This window comes from Lepus europaeus, chromosome 16, assembly GCF_033115175.1.
Source record: "Lepus europaeus isolate LE1 chromosome 16, mLepTim1.pri, whole genome shotgun sequence".
Taxonomy (NCBI): domain Eukaryota; kingdom Metazoa; phylum Chordata; class Mammalia; order Lagomorpha; family Leporidae; genus Lepus; species Lepus europaeus.
In genome coordinates, this window is record NC_084842.1 from 49,289,761 (window position 1) to 49,311,578 (window position 21,818).

At 58.1% G+C, this 21,818-nt stretch overlaps 1 protein-coding gene across 1 annotated transcript; it reads right to left on the minus strand.

Annotated features, from left to right (window-relative positions):
• Positions 1-4,583: 4,583 nt before the first annotated feature.
• FAM167A (family with sequence similarity 167 member A) lies at positions 4,584-16,604 on the minus strand. Its single transcript, XM_062212795.1, has 2 exons — positions 16,218-16,604; positions 4,584-4,847 (listed from the first exon to the last, which is right to left on the minus strand). Exons 1-2 carry the CDS (start codon positions 16,602-16,604, stop codon positions 4,584-4,586), a joined length of 651 nt encoding a protein of 216 aa, XP_062068779.1.
• Between the last annotated feature and the right edge of the window lie 5,214 nt (positions 16,605-21,818).

Here is a 21,818-nt window from a genome sequence, read left to right on the forward strand (position 1 = left end):
AGAAGACAACAAGCCATTCTTTTCCCTAGCTGTGTTCACCCACCTCCCAAATCTCTGCTCCCTTTACAGCAAACCGCTTGATACAGCAGCTGCCTACATTCGGCCCCCTCCCGGCTCACACAGTGGGCCATCTGTTGCCAGCCTCATCAATGGGCAACCTGGGAAGCCAGCCTCCGTCTCTCTCTGTCTTCTTCCCACTCAAGTCCTCAGCAGCATTTCGTAGGACCGACTCTCCCCTTCCAATGGGTCCTTCCAGAAGGCACTTGGTCAGGCAGCCTGTGGCCTGGGGAACCCGTGCTCAAGGCTGCCGTCAGCCCGCAACTTCAGCACTCCATGTGTGTGCTGGTTCTCTGTTGCCTGTGTCCCTGGTCCTCCTTCAACCTTCCTGGCTCTTCCTTCCAGGTCTCCTCTCCTGTTCCTCTCTCTCCAGCAGGCCTCTCAGTGTTGGAGTCCCCAGAATGCATGTTCCCACTTATTTCAAAGATCTGAAATCCCAGAAGCAGAGAGCAGAGAGGTGGCTGCTGGGAGTGTGTGTGGGGAGGTGTCAGAGGAGGGAGGGGAGCGGGGAGATGGACGTCAAAGCTACAGTGTGTGTGAGACAGAAGGGACATGTGACAGGTATATGAGGAGCTCTTAATTAGCTTGATGCAAACATCTCACAAGGTCTACATAAGCCTAGCACTGCTTTGTACCCCATAAATATATGTAACCTGCCAACACTAATAAAATCAATCACTCAGTAGGTGTTGGGGTCCCTAGGATGCTGTTTGTAGCCCCTTTTTCCACTACATGCACACCCACTTCCTGGATGGGTTTACCCAGGTCTGGTGTTTTAGATGGTGTCCAAGCATTGGAATCCATACTCCTAAATATATGGCTCCAATGTTGGCCTTTTCCCTGAGGTCCAGGCCCCATGACCAGCTCACTCCCTACGTGAATGTATAATTGGCATTTATATATAATGCGAAACAGAACCACTGGGGTCACTCCACCTGCTGTCCATCCATCTGCTGACCCACGACAGCCCGAATCTGTCTCCCGCACTCCACATTCAAGTTATCAGCGCCCCCCCAATGGCTTCACTTGGAAAGTGCATCTCCAAGTAAATGCCCAGGGACGCGGTTCATTCCCCTTCCCCTCCACAGCTGCTCCTGGCCAAGTCACGCTCACGTCGGCCTCCGCCACCTGCTCGTGCTCCATGCTACCCCCCACCCTCCCATCCCACTCCACACAGCGGCAGGCCTTTCTACGTGGATCTTGCTGGAGCTTCAAACAGATCATATATCCCTGGAGAACCTCCAGTGACTTCCTGGGAAGCCAGACATGACCCCCAACCCCTCATTCCGACCTGGTGGCTCTGCGGCCCACCCCTTCCCCCCGGGCCATGCTCCAGCCTGAGTCTGTAACCTGAGCTTGTCTGTCTGTCCATCTGAAACAGCACCTTCTGGGACAAGCCCTCCCTGGTCACCTGGAAAAGCAGCCCCTCGTACGAGGCTGTGGCCTCCCGTCTCACCTTCTCAGTGCAGCTTACAATTACCCTCCGTGCTTGGAGGCCACCAGTTTCCCTTATGTGTGGCCCTGCAGCTTCGCAAGCATCCTTTGAACCATGTGCCGCTGTGGACGGTGGATTTCCACGTGCCTGCCCTGCCCTGACCTCAGGCCCATGGGCCACGTGGCCACTTTCTCCTGTGAGCTCCTGGTAGATAGACAGAGACCATGCTCACTCCTCTGCCTGGCACTACGAGAGGGCTGCCCCCGCCGGCGTGGAAGCGCTCACACCATCTCTGAGAACACGCAGACGGGACCAATCAGAGCGATGCTTTCCTTGCCTGCTTTGTCAAGTGTGCTGGGGCTGCCTGCGTCTGTTAGCTGGCGAGTTTGTGCAGAGCAGAGCCCCAGGCTGCACTCCTGAGCCACACAGCTTGGTGCCAATCCCCAGGAAGCCTCCAAGGGGAGGCTCACCAAAGGAAGGGGGAGGAGTTTGGTAACCAGTCTTCTCTTCCTCCCATACCTCCCTCTGATTGCTGAAGTCATTCACCCCTCCAGCCAGGAATCCATCCATCCATCCATCCATCCATCCATTCTTTCTTTCACAGTGCTTAGCCCTCTGTGTGCTGTAACAGAGACAAGCCAAAAGGAGGTCAATTTCTCTTCTTTGTATGTGTGTCTTGTCAAATATTTTTATTTCACTTTTTCTAACAGCAATGTAGAAACAAATAATCATAAAAAATAACGCTATAAGTTGTCAGTTGATTATGTAATAGCACTTGGTATTGCTACAGGGGGTAGGTCGCGGCCCAGGCCAGGCTCCCCAGGTCTCTGTGATTGCTACGGAGAATGCGGGGGCAGGAGACCACACGCGGCAGGGTTAGGGGATACTCCGTGTTCTACACTCGGGATCCTTGGGCAGCAGAGAGAGGATGAGTAACAAGGACAATGGCAAACAGGGCCGTATACACGGGAGGCCAGGCCGCTGGCCATGGGAGACGTCTCTCGGCCCACAGAAAGCTGGCTAAGGGGTGAGCTGGGTCACTACGGAAAGCAGAGGACTGACGGACCCTGCACCCAGTACAGGAAAGCAGGTACCGTCTTTCCCCACCACTTCTCTTCTCTGAGCCCCCCTCCTCTTCCAGAGACAAACGTTCTCCCGGGAGGGACTGAGCGCATAGCTGAGACCGCCAGCCCACCCGGAGAAGTGCGGTCTCAGTTCCCTGTGGCAGGGCAGGACACAAGCACGCAGTCGGCCCCGGGTGAGCCGAGCGCCCACCCTGCTGGGCTGCCTCCACGTCAGTCAGACTGAGCCCATTCATGGCCAGTGCTCAGCTTCAGGTGAATCCCTTTTTTGTTGTTGTTGTTGTTACCGTAATGACTGATTTTTAACAAGAAAAAAAAAAAAACATGGCATTTGTTCAAAATATGGGCTGGGTTTTCCTGCGTGGATCCGGGGATGTTTCTGTGTGTTCACTGTACTGTGAGTGGTGAGTGTGTGTCACCCAGAGGGTGGCTAAGACTGGCAGCACGTGGTGATGGCACACACAGTCTCAGACACGGCAGGATGGGCGCCATGGGGCTGCCGGATCCAAGCGACACTGCCCAACCTCCTTAGAGGAAAGTCTCAGCCCTCAGGCTCTTTGCCATCCTGAGGGGGGGACCAAGTTCTTTTCTGTCTACTACAGAGCCACTCGCTGGGCTCCCCGCACTCCGAGTCCATGCCGGAGAGGCAGCCTCTCCCTTAGGTGGGTCACGGACTGGGCCCCGCTGTGGCGATGCAGGGATGAGAAACACGGGCTGTGGTGCATGTTAGCCCAGGGGACGTGACCAGGGGACGTGACCAGCCACGTACCCTGGGGCCCAGTGCCCAGGCACTGCGCTCCTCACACCCCGATACTCCCAAGTGCACACAGTGGGAGGTATGGGTGGGAGTGGGTGCCAAGGAGAGGGACTGGCAGTCTGTGGGTTTGGCAAAACACCAGGCCCATCTCCAGGATTCAACCTAACGCAAAGGATTCCACACACCGATACTCTACAACCACTACACGGCCATGCGCACAAGGGGAGCGGTTCCCTCCCTAGGCTTCACTCTGCTCCTTTGTTAACTAGAGGGCTCGGCCAGGAAACAGCCAGCTGTTCCATGTTGCTGCACTGGGCCGGCCTCTCTAGTGGATTGTGCTCTTAGCTTGCTGATCCTCTAGACACTCGAAATGGGACCCCGACCCCTGCACGCGAGCCACCCAACAAGCTCCCATTTGTACCAACAGTCAACAGCAGGTTAGCAACACATTCCTAACAATCTTGTTCAATTAAAAGGAGTAGTTTAGGTCAGACACAGGATCTCAGGGAAGGCTCAGGACTGGCTTCTGGGGTGGGAAATAAGTAGGTGGTGTAGGCGACACCCTGGGAACCCACCTAGGTCCCTGCCGCAGCCCCTCCACAGCTGGAGAATTCAGGCACCAGAACTCCATTCATTGCCTGCCTGGTTCCGTTACCAGTAATTTTTTAGGCGCTCCTGCCAGGGTTGTGGGAGGCAGCCACGGGTCTCTGTGGACATTGTGATCAGTGCACAGGGCCAGGAGAGGCTACGGAGGACACCCATGCTGGCCCCACCCACGCTACACTAGCGTGTGCCCAGCACATGCATAGAGCGCCGAAGTCGGGGGCTGACGGCAGCCTTGAGCTCAGGCTCCCCGGGCCACGGGCTCCTGACCAAGCGCACTTGTTACTCCTTTAGGGTTTTCTTTCCTGGTGGGCCCGCCTGGATGCTGAGTCACCTACTGAGTGTGAATTAAGCTGGGACTCAGAGGACGGGCCCATCTAACACAGCTGATTTCTCCAGTGCGGCAGGGGACCTTGGGGACTCCGGTTTAGAGCACCAGTGGTTCCTGGGAACAGGAACGGGCTAGAGAGAGGGACCCCAGCTCTCAGGGAACATTAGAAGGGAGCGGCCCTTCTGCGGGGCTCTTTGGGTGTCAAACCAATGCTGGTCATGGAGACTCAGGGATCCACAGCTGGGTCCCTGAGGGAGCACCTGCCCGCAGGCCTTGGGTAGACCCACGGGGTCACTTGGCCCCGGCCCCCTCACCCACTCAGCAGAGAGAGAACCTCCGTGAGTTGATGTTCATCTTGGTGACCCCGATGAGCTTGAGCGGTGTGGAGAGGCTGAAGGCGGAGGCCAGCGGGGAGTCGCAGAAGAGGTCAGCCAGCTCATCTCGCTCCTCCAGCTCGCAGGTGGCATCGTTCAGCATCCTCCTGTGCAGCCGGCAGGTCTGCTCGATCTTCAGCTTGTTGATGTCCCCGCGCAGGCGCATGAGCTGCCTAGCCAGCTGCTGGTCCTGCAGCCGCATCTCCGTCTGGAAGGGGAGGGGGGCGCGTGGTCAGGAAAGAACTACATAGGGGGCCACAGCTGGGTGGTCCCCACCAAGCTCAGGCCCATTCATAGGCGTCCTCACTGAGGCCTGGGACCATCAGTTGGTCCACCCAGAGACACACAAGAACTTTCTCAGCTCAACGAGGTGACACCAGAGTGATCTGCAAACAACTGAGCTAGGTTAGCCACAATGTCCAAATCCTTCTGAGAGGGGTGGATGTCTGGGCTGCCTTAAAGATATTTCCAGTTCTGGGGGTGGCATTGTGGTGCAACAGGTTATGTCGGCACCCCCTTGGAGCACAGGTTCAAGTCCCGACCAGTCTACTTCCAATCCATCTTCCTGCTCATGTGCCTGGGAAGGCAGAAGATGGCCCAAGTACTTGGGCCCCTGCCACCCACATGGGAGACCCTGGATGGAGTTCCTGGCTCCTGGTTTCAGGCCATTGCAGCCATCTGGGAAGTGAAGCAGTGAATGGAAGCTCTCTCTCCTGCCACCCCTGTAACTCTGCCTTTCAGACAAGTAAATCTTTTAAAAAGAGCGTTCTCCTTGTTCCGAAGGAGTGAGAGTATGAAGCAGCGTGTGGAATGGGCAACACCAAGGTCAGGAGCATGGTTTCCTCTGGGTGGGAAGGAGGGAATGTGACAGGGATGACAGCGTTGCAGCCATTTGAAGAGTGAGCCAGCAGATGGAAGACCTGTCTCTCTGTCTCTCCCTCCAACTGTACCTCTCAAATAAATAAATAATTAAAAAAGAAAACTGAGCCATGACATTCCAGAGGACCCTCCCTATGGTTATGCAAATGAATGAGAGTTCCTACTTTCCCCATTTAGGCTGGGAAGAGAACACACTGCAAAGTAGAAGAATCAGGGTCTTCCCCAGTGAGCTTGTCCATGTGTCTTTTCTTTCTTTACCCTTCTGTCGACCTCTTTCCTCCTGATTTCATAGATGAGAAAAACAGCAGGAATTCTTGGAGAACTTTTTTGTTTTTTGGCCAGGCAGAGTTAGACAGTGAGAGAGAGAGAGAGAGAGAGAGAGAGAGAGAGAGAGAAAGGTCTTCCTTCTGTTGGTTCACTCCCCTAATGGCCACTATGGCCAGTGCTGTGCCAATCTGAAGCCAGGAGCCGGGTACTTCCTCTCGGTCTCCCATGCGGGTGCAGGGACCCAAGCACTTGGGCCATCCTCCGCTGCCCTCCCGGGCCTCAGCAGAAAGCCAGACTGGAAGAGGAGCAACTGGGACTAGTACCCGGCGCCCCAACCAGGACTAGAACCTGGGGTGCCGGCGCCGCAGGTGGAAGATTAGCCTAGTGAGCCACGGCACTGGCCAAGCAAGGTTTTTAATGGAAAAATTAGGATCTACATTCATAGCCCCAATTCTCTAGCTTACATTTCAATCCTTGGACATCAGAACTGTTACTGCCAATCAGCTCTATTGCCCCAGCATAGCACTGAACTATCGATGGTGGTCTGCGATGCATGACTGGTCATTCACTCATTTTTTATGGAGCCCCTAACTGTGTCCAGAATTGAGCCCCGTGCTGCCCAGACCCTGCTGAAGGCTATGGGGTCAAACCTCTTGGAAAGATGGTGCCAGCTCCAAGGTACAGCCTTGCTGGACCCAGTCTGGGAGCGCTGCCTGGACCACTGATCTTTGCAGTCCTGTGGCATCTGAAGCCAGATCTCCTTGAAAAGCTGAGAACCCTGTGTTTTAGGTTTGAACTTTGGCCTCAGGAATTGGAACTTTGGTCTGCAAAGATCCTTAAAAGTTGAAGGATTTCAGGTCTGACCAGGTGTCTGAGCGTCTGTGAGGTGCAGTCTGTGTGGGCACAGAAGGAAGGAGTGATAGATTCCGTCAAAGGTCAGGGAACAATTCAGGCTTTAAAACTCAACAGGGAAAGATATCCAGCCCAGCAGTTAAGATGCCAGTTAAGATACCCACATCAGAGTGCTGGGGTTTAGTCCCTGGCTCCAGCTCCTGACTCCAGCTTCCTGCTGATACGGACCCTGGGAGGCCACAGTGATGATTCAAGTGATTGGGTCCTTGCCATCCATGTGGGAGTCCTGGATTGAACTCCTGGCTCCTGACTTCAGCCTGGTCCAGTCCCAGCCACTGTAGGGATCTGGGGACTGGACCAGCAGGTGGCTGAGTTTCTTCCCCCACGCCTGATACAACAAACAAAACCAGGAAACAGCAAAGCATAGGTGTTATCGAGAATGAGGGATGATCACAGTGCATACGTGCGACTTCTGTGGACCTGACGCCTCCACTCCCATGTGGAGTCACCGCACATCCAACAGCTTCAACCCAATCAGCTGTGCATAAGGGAAAGAAGAGCAGTAAAACGCCAGCTTCCGTGGGGCTGTGGACTCTGGCAGGGGGGGGGGGGGAGCAGAAGGTGGGGCTGGAATGGGCCGATTCCTCAGCAGGTGCTGGTTCTGAGAGCACAAGCACCCCACTAGGATTCACCATAGGTTTTGACCTTTGGAAGCTGAGGACAGATACCATGTTGTGTGACTACCCCCAAATACACACCGATGTCTGGCTTCACCTCTCATGCAAAGCAGCATTGTCCAGCCCCACAAGGACCACGGGCAGTGCTGGACCTACTCTCGCCTGCTCTACAGGCGGCACAGGGATCCTGCAAAGTGACCTCGCGCCTTGCACACTAACCTGAGCCCTGGGTTAAGAGTTGATTGCAATCAAGACAACTCCATGTAGAAACAGGTTCCCACTGCCTCTGAAGAAACCCAAGCAAGACGTGCAGGGCTAAGAGGCTTCATTCTTTCCCCAGAATTCAAAAGAAAAATTCTGGCACAATACACACAAAGCTTCCGTCTTGTTTTTCAGTGTACACTCCAGCAGCCTCGACTGTCTGTCTGCTGTTGGGTGATCCTCCCCAGCATCCATCTCCAGAACCTTCTCATATCCGCAAACTGAAACCCTGCACCCAAGAAACACAGACGACCATCCCCCCACCCTGGCAACCCCCATTCTATGTGGGACTCCGCCTACTCCAGGAGCCTCACACAAGTGGAAGCCTACGGCATCGTCCTTTTGTGAATGGCCAAGCAGCAGGTCCTCCAGCTTCGCTTGGCTGAGAGGCGTTTGAGAAATGCTTAATGGACGTAAGTCTTTGCTGGCTGGAGTCAGTCAGGATGGCGCCTGGCACCGGATTCGCCCGGCGTGAAGTGTGCAGAGGCTGTGAGTGGGTCAGAGCACAGGTCTGGGGCTGCCGTCCCTCCTGTTTTCCCTCCAAGCACCGCCAAGGGGCTCTGGGTGGCAGCGATGGCAGCACTTGCCCGGCTTCTGCCATACACCCCTCCATGCGGCTCCCACCCCGGGTGGTCCCTTCTACTGATGAAGGAGACCGTCTTGGAGAAGGTGAGGGGCTGCCCAGCCTGTGAGTGGTGGCGCTGGGCCTGCTGGAGCCCAGGGCAGTGGCCTGTAGCTCCCCTCCCGTCCCAGGGGTGAGCTGGGCCTCAGGGACAGCAGAGTTAGGAAGCTCGCGGCTCTGAATGAGGGTGTGGGTTCCAGTCGAGCCCTCTCCTCCCGGGTTGGGCGGCTTTGGGCAAGTCACAAATGCTCCTTGAACTTCCGTCTCCTCACTGACAGAAAAGGGGCAGACACCCCTTGCAGGGATTGTGAAAAGCGAGGCGGACAATAAGAAGCGTGCCCGAGAGAGGGCCATGCTGGCTAGGGGCACGCAACACAGGACCTCCCAGTTTGCAGCCTCAGTAGAGGACCCAAGACCGGCCCTGCTGACACAGCTCCCAGTGTGGGCTGGCAGCTGTCCATGACAAAGGCTCAACTGCAGGAAATGCCAATTCCCAGTCGCCCCCCCTCCCAACCCAGGGCGGCCTGGGGCTCCTCTGGGTTTACAAAGGCACTTGCTGGTGTTCAGAGGTTCAGCCTGTTATTCCAGCGAATTTCATACTTAGGGCATAGAACTTGGAGGAAAGGGGGCAGGTGGCACGGCCAGGGCTGACAGCACCCGAGCGGGGGAGGCGAGGGAAGCAACAGTGGCCCCTAGGATACAGCCGGGCTGTGGGCCCCGCCTGGCTCTTGCCAGCTGAGGTCGTTTCTTTGGGGCAGACAGAAGGCTTCTTCCGGGACCTGGACCTGGGCTGTTTCTCAGGTAGAGGGCACAGTCCCAAGGGCAGGATGAAGGCACCAGAGGCAGTAATTACAGGGCTCTGCAAAAGGATGAAAGGGATTTCCTGGGCTTTGTCAGTGAGGTGTGCAGAGAGGCTGCAGGAGAGGGGGCGTTGAGCACTGGGGGAAGGGGCGAGAGGGTGCTGTGGCACAGGGGGTTAAGCCACCACCTGCAATGCCAGCATCCCATACGAGTGCCAGTTTGAGTCTTGGGTGCTCCACTTCCATTCCAGCTCCCTGTTAATGGCCTGAGAAGGCAACAGAAAATAGTTCAAGTGCTTGGGTCCCTGCACTCCTGCGGGAGACCTGGAAGAAGCTCCTGGCTCCTGGCTTTGGCCTGGCCCAGTCCCAGCCACTGGGACACTTTGGGGAATGAACCAGCAGATGAAGATTCTCTTTGTCTCTCCCTCTCTGTCATTCTCCCTTTTGAATACATGTATTTTTTTTTTAAAGAGGAAAAGCAAGGAGGATGGTCCAAGAGAGCAGAGGGGCTCGTGGGGGTGTCAGTGGTTGGCCGGGCTTTTTCTAGCTGGCACTTTTCTCAGAGGTGAGCAGAGAACTGAGCTGCCACAGAGCTGGGTGGAGTAAGACCAAAGGCTGCAGAGCAACACGGTCCTCAATGACACGGCCTGGCCGAGTTACCCCGCCACTCCGCTGGCCGGCAGACGGCAGAAGGCCGGGACCCAGACATCTGCACGCCCACCTTCATGGCAGCTTCACTCACCACAGCCAAAGGGTGGGAGCAACCCAGTGTCCATCAGCAGGCAAATGGAGGCCCATAATGTGGGCTGTCCACAAGTGAGAACTGGTCAGCTTTATCGGAGGAAATCCCAGCGCTTGGATGAACCTGGAGGACGCTGTGCTACGTGACAGGAGCCAGTCACAAAAGGACAAACACTGGGGCCGGTGCTGTGGCGTAGCGGGTAAAGCTGCTGTCTGCAGTGCCAGCAGCCCATATGGGCACCAGTTCGAGTCCCGGCTGCTCCACTTCCTATCCAGCTCTCTGCTATGGCCTGAGAAAGCAGTGGAAGGTGGTCTATGTCCTTGGGCCCTGCACCTACATAGGAGACCTGGAGGAAGCTCCTGGCTTCTGATCGGCCTAGCTCTGTCCATTGCAGTCATCTGGGAAGTGAACCAGCAGATGGATGACCTCTGTCTCTCTCTGCCACTGTCTCTCTGTGATTCTGCCTTTCAAATAACATAAATAAAAATCTTTTTTTTTTTTTTAAAAAAAAAGGACAAACACTTTACAATTCTACTTAAATGTAGTACCTAGAGCAGTCAGACTAAGAAAGCAGCACAAGGTGGCTAGGGGCTGGAAGAGGGGAACGGGGCAGGGTGTCTGTGTGTGTGTGTGTGTGTGTTTCATGGGCAGCTGCAGCTGGGGAAGTTGAATGGTACTGGTTTCGGGTGCCAGAGGAGGCCAGAACGCCCTGTTGGGAGTCCCGTCCCTGTCTCCGGGGTGTGCATCTGCACTATCCCAGCCTACAAGCTCTGAGCTGTCTCTGACTGATACAGCAGAGAGACTGGTACCAAATGCGGGGCGCATGCGTCCCGTTCTCACACAGCGGGCAACATCGCTCGATTCTTGAACTCCGCAGTCTCTGGAACCCGTCTTGGGCACCGCCTTAACTCCCTTACAGCGCTGAGCTCGGCTGGGCCCCGGGAAAGCACCAGACTCACACGGGCAGGGGAGAGGGCAGCTGGACGGCGACGGTAGCTCCTGAGAAACGTGTGCAAGGAAGCTGCTTCAAGCTGCCCCGGAACCCAGGGCGAGTCTGAGAAGCCAAGTCCAGAGAAGCCGGGTTTCACCGAGGTCTACTCCCCGGCTGCGGGCCTGGCCCGGGGCGGGGAGGGGATGTGCCGGCTCTGGCCTGAGCTGGCACTCGGGGAAGGAAGGCGCAGGGAGAGGGCTGCTCTGTGGGCCCTGCCCTCCGAGGGCTCTTGTGCTCCCCTTGGGGCTGTCTGCTGGTGGCGGGGTGGGGGAGGACTGACCAGAGCCCCCGGCTGGGCCAGAGCAGGAGGAACCGCCAGGAACTCCAGCCTCTACAGCAAATGTAGACTGAGGTGATAGGTTTTTGAGTTCGCAGCCTTGAAGAGCTCTGGGCCAAACGGCCACCTTCATGGAGACAGGCTGACCCTCAGGGGCACGTGGTGGCCGACCGGGAAAAGCCCTGAGGACCTCCCACGGGGCCCTGGCTTCCAGGCCTGGCCCAGCCCCCGGGGAGATGAGCTCTGTGGGCAGGGCTGGGGCCTCTCCCCTACCGCACTGGATGGACGGTGCACTTGAGCGAAGAGCAGGAGTGATGGGGCTGCCGTCGGCTGGCTGGGCAAGGCCCAAGCTAGCACAGCCCATCACCCCGCACCCTGCACCGGGCCCTCAGCCAGGCTCCTCCCACTGCCTGGCTCCACCGCCACTCAGAGGCAGGTCTCCCCTTCTAAAAAGCACAACCGGCCCTCCCGCTCCGCTCCGCTCTCTCTCCGGCTTCCCCTAACCCCATCCTGGCCCTGTCAAGCCCTGCAGCGCAGTCACACTGGGGCTTTATCCGGTCCCCATAACTTCTCCTTCCTCCCTTGGCATCCTTCATGCCAGTCCCATCCCATGATTGGATGACCCCCCGCCCTCCCCTGAGCCCTGGGTGCCTCCTACCACAGCTCTGACACGACACTCACCGTGGCATGGATCCTGTTCATCATCCGTCTCCCCACTAGGTTGTGAAACACCCAAGAAAATATAAGACTGCGTGGGCAACACGCCAGTACCTGTGCATAGCTCTGGGGCTCAGAAACCATACACTGGATAAATGAATGAGTCAATGAACCCACCAAGCAGTCAAGGCTGGGAGCATCCTGGAGAAGTCGGACCTGACTCCTGCCCAGGCTGACCTCGCGCCCTCAGAGCCCTAGAGAGGCAGTGAGCAGAGAACAGAGCAGCAGCTCGTGGGCTCAAAGTCCTTCGGCAAAACCTGTGGCTGACGTGACCCTGAAAGTCGCCCGGCCTCTGAACATCAACCTCTATCTCGTAAGTGGGCATAACACCCTCTTATCGATAATACTTCCTTCAATTATTAGATAAATATTGATAATAATTAACTCGTCCAATGGGCATGCAGTCGTGCCCACTTCTGGTGATAATTAAACACACACACACATAAAGCCCTGGGTCCAGGACATGACGTTCCATAAATATTAGCTCAACTTTATCCCTCCGCATAATCAGAGCCACTGAGCAACGCACTCTGTTTCCTTTGTTCCTTCCCACCCCACGCTCCGATGCCTCCTGCTAGGTGGCAGCTCTTGAATGCGGCGTCTCTGCTGGCTCCTTCTCTGTTCCCTAGCAACTCTGGGGACAGAGCTAGTCACCAACCTGGGCTTCCACGCACTGTCCCGCCGACCCCTTATCTCTGACATCCTTATTGCTCCTCACGCTTCCCCAGCAGGACTGATGGATCCTGTTACTATCCTCATTGCTAGGCGGCTGGCCCGGAGGCGCAGAGCTGGTAACGCCAGAGCTCTCCAGATCTGACATAGAGGTGCGGCTCTTCTGGTGAGGGCTGGCGAAGCAGAGGACGGGGCTCATCAGCACTTGGCCATACTAGATAACAGATACAGGAAATAGTGGCCCAGACGGCTGAGCCTGGACATCCCAGAGTCATACACAGCACAGGCAAGGGAGGGTTAACTGGGCAAGGGCTCCTGGCTGGCAAGCAGGCTGAGTCCCATCTGCAGGCCTCCTGCCACAGCAGGCCCTGGAAGATGAGAACTTGCCAGGTTTCTCCCCCCTTTCTCCAACATCATAAACACCTTCCCGGGGGCTCCGTCTGCGAGGATCAAACACCCGCGTGAAACTAAAAGGCAAAGATCTGCCGGCTCCGGGCTTCCCATACAGATGACCCAACAGGAAGCCGGAATGTTGTTTTGGTTTTGGCACCGCACAGACCAAGCATGAGACTTCTCTCGTCCCTGCTCTTTATCCTCCAAGGTGGCAGGGGACCTTCCGTGCATGACTGAAGTCAAGTCACAAAGAGGGTCCCTTTCCTCTAGTGATGGATGCTCAAGGCCCCAGGCCACGGAGCCAGCTCCAGCACCAAAGCCCAGCAGAGGCACAGGCGGGATTTCTAGAGACAAGCCGAGGCCTGCAGCAGGGAGTCTTGTCCTTCCCAGCTCATCCCTGCCTGAGGCATCGCCCCCACCCCGGTCACCTGGCCACCTGCGGAGGCAGAGCTGGTGACTGCGAGCCTCTGAACCAGAGCGCCCTGGAACCAGCAGGCTGCACAATGGCCACTGCACTGGACTCCAGACTGCATCTGGAGACAGCAAGACCGGACCCGACTTAGAGACATCAGGGGGCTCGAAGCCACCTAGTGCACAGCCCAGAGCCCTGCCTTCCACAGCCAGGTGGCAACAGTCTCCACGTTCACCTGGCCAGAGGTGGCAGGGCAGCTCAGCCGGAGGAGCACCACTCACCGGCTTTAGGGGTCCCCTCCTTCCTTGTGTCCCCAGAGCTTTAGCATGGAGAGAAATGTGATCCCCTGGCAGGTCTCTGGGGGCATCAGCAGCTACCATCAACTTGTTGGCAGGGGAAACCAGGTGGGAAAGGCTGAGGGAGCTTTCGGGTGCTTCCTTGCCTTGGAAATAGGTCAAGTTCAGGCAGTCACTCTGTCTTTTAGCTGGCCTTGTGGAGACACAGGCAGACAGGGAGGCTTCCACAGAAGCGCTTCTGAACTGAGCCACGCTGCTAGCCACCTCCCTGGTTGCATCATGGCTCCTGGGAGACCCAGAGATGGCCTGCTGGGCACAAAACCATAACTGAGGGGCCGGCACTATGGCGTAGTAGGCTAAGCCTCTGCCTGTGGTGCTGGCATCCCATATGGGAGCTGGTTGGAGTCCTGGCTGCTCCACTTCGATCCAGCTCTCTGCTATGTTCTGGGAAAGCAGTAGAAGAAGGCCCAAGTGCTTGCGGCGTGGGCTCCTGGCTCCTGACTTTGGATTGGCCCAGCTCCAGCTGTTGTGGTCATTTGGGGAGTGAACCAGAGGATAGAAGACCTCTCTCTCTCTCAGCCTCTGGAAATTTACATTTTCAGGACTCAAGTAGCATCCTCCGCGGGCCATCAGTTTTGCTGCGTAGCATTGCAAAGGCAGCCCCGTGGGCCAGGGTTCCAATGTCAGCCTTCTCACTCATTTTTGCTGCATTCCTCTCTCAGCCTTCTCTTCTGGAAAACAGGGGCCCCAGGAAGGCAATGTGACCATCAAAAGGGGAGAGTGATGCACTGAGGTAGCTGGCGCACCGGAAACACTCAAGGACAAGCCTATCATCACTAATATCACCTACCCCTGGGAGCTCGGACAAGTGGCTGGCAGAGTGGGAACTCGTGCAAATGTAATGCATGCTGATACCCCTTCCCTACTGAAGAAGCTTTGGTAGCTAAGTTAGTCCCTGTTGCCCTGCTGGAGGGCCACTGCCTTCAGAGGGCCACTCTCCACACTGGGGGAAGGGTGCAGCCTGCCTGCCTGCCTGCCTATTCCCGGCCAGCAAACTTCGTGCTGCTCAGCCCGATGGGAGTGCTGAGCACACCCCGAAGGTCCCAGCCTTGCCCACACCCCGCAAGCACGGGGGAACTGGGAATCACCCCAGCCCAAGCCCCTCATTGGATTGATCTTGGGCATGGCCTGGGCACTCCCTGGGTGGTTCTAAGGCACAAGCAGGGTGGAGAGGCGGCTCCCTGGTCCTCAGGCTGACAGGGAGGAGCTCTGGGAAGTCCCCATTGGTTTACCCTCCTCTAATCACTGCTCCAAAGGGACGCCCACAGGGAACGCTAACTTACTTAGAGAGCAAACAGAAGCAGTAAAATCTCAAAGGAGCCCCAAATCCACACACGTCCTTGCTAATTAACAGAAATGCCTTTTGTTCTTCTTTATGAAAAGAGATCAAAGTGGATTAGCCTCAGGAATCCAAGGATCAGCTTCCGCAGTCTACCCTAGGGTGCAGTATGTCCATCTCCCACAAGCACCCAGTGGCGCAAGAAGCCACGGTGTGGTCTTGTATGCAAGACAGCAGCACGCACACGCTTCGGCTACTGAAGACGGACACGACAGAATGGCATGTTCAGAGAAGCATTCTCAGCCTCAGAGATTCAACCAAAAAAGTTCCCAATTCACCAGACACCCGAGTCCCTAAGCTTCTTCCTGCCCCAAACCCCATTATTTCCGCTCATGAAGGATTCCAAGCCCCATGGGAATTGGATTTTTCAGGATTCTGCAAAACAAATCAAGCAGACCTCTTCCTACCCTGTCGCCCCAAGAGTGAACGCTGGCTCTGGAAGGCAGTTAGCCTCCGATTGGCCTGACCTGGCAGGTGTTACCTGGGCCCCAGATGCTGGGTCAGGGCAGGAGTGAGAGTGTGGGGAGGGCAAGCTTCAAGCCTGGCTGTGCCACGAAGCCAGGGTCCAGAGGTTCTCCCCTGGGGAGGGGCAGGGCATGAAGCTCCCACCCCCAGTACCATTCTCAGGCTCAGATTCTCTCAGTGGTGAGAGATCCATAATGGGAATCTGCTTTGCCTGTGGCCAGAGAAACTATCCATGCTGTTCCTCCCAGCCCAAATACAACCTTCTCTCTGCCCACCCTCAGCCTAGCCCTGACCTCCGGGAGGAGGGGGGGGGGACTCCTCCCCACCCCCAGGCTCCACCCCAGGTGTGATAAGTCACACCAGCCCCACCTGCTCCTTGCCCACCACTCAATGCTTAGTCTCAGCATGCTGAGACTACACCCTGGGACCCACGTGAGCCCCCGCCCCAAGGTCACCCCAAGATGCCCCAGTGAGTGCCCACAGAGCCTGCAGGCAGCCAGGCAGATGGCAGGAGGAGGGGCCTTCAGGAAGAAAGGAGGGGCAGCCACACTGCAGGAGGTCCTTAGAAGCCCCGGGGTGAGAGTGTAAGGGGCTGGGCGTGGTGCTGGGAAGGGAAGATGGAGCCACCTGAACAGGCGCTCAGGTTCCCACAGGCAACACCTGCTTTCTCCATCCCTGTCGGCCATCAGGGGCTGACAGCTGAGTCCCCTGATGGAGAGGGCCCCCCTTTGACCAACAGGTCACAGGAGCACAGTTGGGAGGGTCAGAGATGGGGGAGAAGCACCCAGTGGGAGCGAGCCAGAGAGAGGCATCTTATCTTTTCTTTTCTGGGGGCTCAGTGGGGGCAGCCACTCACCAGCTCCTTCCTGAGCCAGGCTAGGGCTTCATCGATGCTCTGAAAGCCCTCCAGCTTGCCCGGGGCCAGGGGCCTTTCTTCAGCCTGGCCATCACCGCCGGTTGGGGTGGGGTGCTGCTGGGGCGCTCTCTGGGGGGGCAGGGGCTCCTCCCCTGCACGCTCCCCCTGCTCCGCGCTGGCCTCCGGCTCCGCAGCTAGCCTCGGGAAGGGCCACGTGTGCTCTTCCAGTCTGGCCTGCCATTCCTGGTAGGACGGCCTGCGGGTCTCCAGCCTCAGTTTCTCGGTGAGGGCCTTCAGGCTCCGGAGGTGGTCATCAGCCGGTGCAGCTGCCCCCGCCAGCGCTTCTTCCCCACCTACTTCTTCTACTTGGATCTGGGGCACGGACATCCTATAGTCTGCCCAGGCAGCCAGGCCTGGGAGGTGGCGGGGGCTGCTGGGGGAGGCTGGCTGGGTGGCAGGGGTGGGTCCTCCTCCTGATGGGCCTCATCCAGCTGGGGCCACAGAGTCCAAGGGCGTTGCCAGGATGGGAGTTGGTCTCTGAGGCTGGGCTGCACCTGCAGCCTTGGGGGGTATGTGGAGCGAGCCCCAGAGGGTCCCCTCAGGGCCTGTGACTTGTCCTGGAAGCCCGTGGGTGTCACCCTTCACCGAAGACAGGAATGGCCAGCCATGAGTAGGAGTCTTCCGAAGCAGCCTTTGCAGAGGGGATCTGTCCGTCCTGGAGGTGCTCGGAGACGGGCAGGGAAGCAGGCCAGCTCCAGCCTCTGGCCCTGCGGGGAGGAGGAGAACCAAGTTAGTTCCCATCTCCTCCAGGCCCCAAGCCAGCCGATTTCCACCCAGTGATTCTATACAGAGAAGCCAACGATAAGCTGGTACACTGGGCAGGGTTTTGTCCTTTACAAGGCAATTCCGCCTCCAATACCTAACACCGGCACCAAGCCCATTTTACACATGAGGCATTCAAGTCTCCAAGAGGCTAAATGACCCACCAAGATCGCCCAGCAAAACCCCGGGGGAACAAGCCCAGGGTGGTACCCTGGCCGAGCGTCCCGGATCCCTCCCAGACCCAGGTCTGTCTGCGACACACAGGAGCCACGCCCCCTCCCTGTCCAGCCCCACAGCCTTGATGCTCGGGTGGGTCTCACTCTCACAGCCTCACCTCACCTTTTCAGGTGAGGAAGCCAGCCGAGTGTGGCAGCAAAGGGAAGGAGGCTCAGGACTCCCTGTTCTAGAAGGATACTGCTCACCTTCCCCAGCGTGCCCACACAGCAGCACCTGCCTGGCGAGGACTCGAGCTGGGGCTCTGACAGTCGGAGCTATCAGTCAGCTCATCATGACCCTGGATCTGCTGAGCTTGATGGAAACCCCGTGTGTACAACAATATGCTATGCTTGAACCTATGGTAGCCCCAAGGGGCAGGCACAATCAGCCCATCTCACAGAGGAGGACATTGAGGCTAGGCTGGGCAGGTGCAAGGAATGGGGCCCTGGCATACAGCCGCCTGACCCTGACCCAGCCCCTCCTCCTAAAAAGGGCTGCTCTAAAAAAATTCCTAAAGGCAGCAGGCGTTTGGCTTAGTGGTTAAGATGCTTGCATCTCACATCTGCATGCCTGGCTTCAACTCCCGGCCCCAGTCTCCTGCTAATGCAGACCCTGGAAGGCAGTGGTGAGGCCTCCAGTGACTGGGTCCCTGCCATCCACATGGGAGACCTGGGTTGAGCTCCGGGCTTTTGACCAGCTGTTGGGGGCACTTGAGCCATCCCTGCTGCCTCCCTGGGTCTGCATTAGAAGAAAGCTGGAGCCAGGAGCCAGAACCAGGTATGGAACCCAGGAACCTGAGATATGAGACACAGGTGTCTTAACCACTGAGCTGCACCCCAGCCCTGGAATTCACCATCTCAAAAGGCGTGGTGGGGAAGTTGGCTGAGATGGAGCCTTCAACCCTGGAGCAACCCCTGCTGGCCTGGCACACCCACAGCAGGGTTTGCGCCTATAGGATCTGTTCTCCCAGTTGCCAGCCCTGATGCCCAAAGAGGCTCAGAGTGGCTTCGCCCTCTCCTCCAGCTGGGCCTGGGAGTGGAGCTGGATTGTCACCCCCGTAAGCCCAGGGACATGCCGGCAGGCGCTGGGGAACAGACGCCAGCCTGGACAGCTCCCTGGGAGGAGCCCCTCCGGTGGGACAAACCAGGCCCCGGGGCACAGCAGACAGACAACCAGGCTTTCTCTGCCTCTAACCTGGCGAGCAGGGGAGGAAGCCAGAGCACACTGCAGCCCTGGGCCCCTGGGCAGCTGGAGCGGCGAGACGGGGTCCTGAGTCCCACCTGGCCCAGGCTGGCCCCCAGCGGGAAGGACAAGCCTGGGAGAGCATCAGCCCTTCTACAGCAGCCGTGGGCCGGCGCCCACACCCCACGCCGCACCGCGGGACTGCTGTTCAAACACGCTCCCCAGCTCCCTGGCAGGAGGCACCTCAGCCCGGAGCTAATTCCTGTGGCTGCTGGAGGAGCCAGGTGGCGCGGCTCTGGCTTGGCCAACACCTGGTCTCATCATGACCTCATCGGCTCACCTGGAAGGCCTCCACACGTCCTTGCTGGGCTCCCAGCACAGGGAAGGCTGCGGGAGCTGCTGACCGCTCTCCCCACCTCACTCTCTCTCTCCCCAGGCCTGCTTCTTCCAGCCGTGGGGTCTGCACCAGAACACTTTCATTTCTTCTCCTGCTCAACACCGCACCCCTGAACACCACACTCTGGCTTACCCCCGATATTCCCTGTAACTTGTTCCTTCTCTTCTCTGTCTCAGTTCTCACAGATTTTTCTCCTCCAGGAAGCCTTCCTGCATTTGCCCAGGCTGGACTGTGTGTGTGCAGCAATGAGAGCACACGGCACGATGAGTTGCCGATTGTCGACTGGTTTGGTTACAGAGCTGGTAGGTGGTGAAGCCGGATTGGGACCCCTGCAGTCCAGCTCCAGGCTGGTGCACAACCTCTGGGCTCACTGTCACTCTTGAGTTATCACTGCTCTTCTCCACCAGACCCTGAGGTAGAACGAGGTGTGCAGCCCTGGAACCACCAGTGCGCAATGCGATGCTACGCTCTCTAAACGTGGCAGACTGAATGGAAACAGAACAGCCTTCTCCCCGCCTGCTGGGGCCTGTCCTTGCTCCACTCAGAGAGCAGAGGCGGAGACCGCAGGCTGCACCTCCTGTCCCCACCTGCCCCGACTTCTGAGTGCCTGAATACAGGGCTGCAGCCCCAGGCCTGGGGGTGGGGTGGGGGGAGGTGGTGAAAGGGGACACAGACAGTACTAGCCTCAGCTCATGCCAGATCTTGAGGCTGCGAGCTGAAGCCAGGGGGCACCCTCCAGCACCCCAGATGGAGCGCAAGGCCCGCCTCAGTGCCCAGCAGCGGCCCGGCCTCCTCCTGTCTCCCGTGGGGGGGCGGGGGGAGCCCGTCTCTGGTTCCCGCGGCATGGACAGCCAGCCCTTCTCCTCTCAGGGCCCTTCACAGCCCTCCTGAAGTTCCTGTGCAGGAACACAGAGAAGCTCTCCTTGCTCAGAGCTGTTCCAGGCCCCACCCCCCCAGGGGCGGGGGGGCTCACAGAGCCAAGCAGACCGGACAGGCTGAGCCCCTGGCCAGGCCTTCTCTTCTGCTTCAGCTACTCTGAGCTGGGCTTCTGCCATTCCTCACTCAACCAGCGGCAGCCTGTGTTGGACAATGGCCCTCACAGCCCTGGGCGGACGTGTGCCGGTTTTGGGCTCTCATCTGTCTGCCACACTTGGCCCCGCCGCATCCGGTGTGGACAGCCATCCCCACTTCCTGCGGGACAGCAGGCAGCGGGGCACCTGTTCTCCTCTAACTACAACACCAGGTCTTCCCCGCAACCGGGCGAGCATGTGTGATGTGAGCTCGGCCAATCAGAGGCTCTGACTACGTTGCGTGGGAAGCCCAGATGAAGGGGACAATGCGGCTTCACGTGTGGCCACCCCAAGCGTGGCACCAACCCTGGAGGCAGAGGTGAAGTGCAGGGGCAGGAGCCTCGTCTTAGAATGTCCCTGCTAACGGACGTCTCCCAGCCTCCCGCCTCCGTGTGCAGGAGCTGCCCTGGTTCTGTCTGCTTTCTCCCTTGGGTCTTCTCCTCCCACCAGTTCTGGGTGCTGAGATGGCCTCTCGCTGTTGCTTGCAACCGAGAGCCCTGGGCGAGATGAGGGGAACGCACAAGTCATTTGGGGAGACACAAAGCAGGACTGAGAGGAAGGCGACTTCCAAAGGCGGCTCCAGCCCTCCTGTTCCTGGGTGTCCCTGGGAGGGGGTGGCGCCACCTCCAGCTGAGGGGCCCAGGTCAGGTGATCACCGGCCTCTTGATGAGATCTAGGGAACCCGCCCACAGTCACGGCTGATACATTTGCTAACGCACAGTCCACGGCAGATGACGCTTGAGGAGGGTGAGAATCACCATCCTCCGAATGTGCAATTACCCTGGCCCTGCCTGGCTCAAACTCCGCCCCCAGAGCCTGTGCAGAAGTGGCTGTGCCTTGGGTCTGTGGCCTTCCCACCGGGGCTCCTGCTGAACGTCCAGGAATCGGGGCGAGCAACAGAAGGGCTGCTTGGCCTGGTCCGCTGCCCTCCTTTGGGGGGTGAGCCCTGGGCCGTCTCAGGAGTATGGTGGCCCCAGCAGAGAGGGCTAACCCTTAGCAGGTGCAGAATGAGTGCGCACAGCACAGAGCAGCCGCCGCTGTGGGCTGCCTCCCAGGGGCCGCCCTGCTCTCCGCGTACCTCCCAGGTTCACAAAACTCACCCCAACTCCAGGTCACCTCTGTGTCTGCAGCCTGGAAGCAGCAGCACTGACGCTACCAGAACCCCCATTTTATAGGGGAGCAAACCGAGGCCCCAGATCCCGTGAGCAGCAGTGCTGCAGCTGGGCTCCTCGCCCAGGAAAAGGGAGCCTTGTTTAGGATGTGCCAGCGCTGGGAGAAAACCACAGTAATGGCGCCTTGCAGTTCACGGCCACTTTCACATGCCTCCTCCTCTCGCCCGCCCATCTGGACTTCACACAGCAGGATCCGGCACACTGGAACACAGTGCTGCTGTGGGAGAGCTGGGACCATCTCCATTCTGTCCCCTCTCACAGCTGCCCCCGCCTGGACTTCTGCACTCCCAGCCCTCGACCTGGGCCTGAGGACATGACGCCCGCTGTCCCTGAACGCGTCACTGCGATCCTTCCAGTGTCAACTCTGTCCTGACACCAAGCCACCCCCCGTGGGGCCTTGGAGACAGCCAGCACTGCCCCGTGACTCTGGCTACCCGTCACTGAGAACCACCTGAGCCGTTTGTGGGCCATACTCACGCTGCAAGCAAGACCAGGCCACTCTTCCCATCCCACTGTGTGGCTGGGCAAACTGAGGCAGGGAGCCCGGGTGATGGTTTAAGGCCCCAGTGCTCCTCGGGGACAGCCCAGAGCCTCTTGCTCACACTCCATGTGGCCGCTGCATCTTCCTTCTTCCAGAACATATCATTGGAACCGGGCTGGCCACCTCAGGCCTGAGCCCTGGCCATGTGGGGAACACTCCGTCTGCAGGCCTCACCCAGTCCTCCAGGATGGAGAATGGCCA

Coding starts and splice junctions, on each gene's coding strand:
- FAM167A (XM_062212795.1), bottom strand. CDS start 16,604: ATGTCCGTGCCCCAGATCCAAGTAGAAGAAGTAGGTGGGGAAGAAGCG. Junction 4,848..16,217: donor CCTGGCTCAGGAAGGAGCTG/GTGAGTGGCTGC, acceptor CTCCCCTTCCAG/ACGGAGATGCGGCTGCAGGA.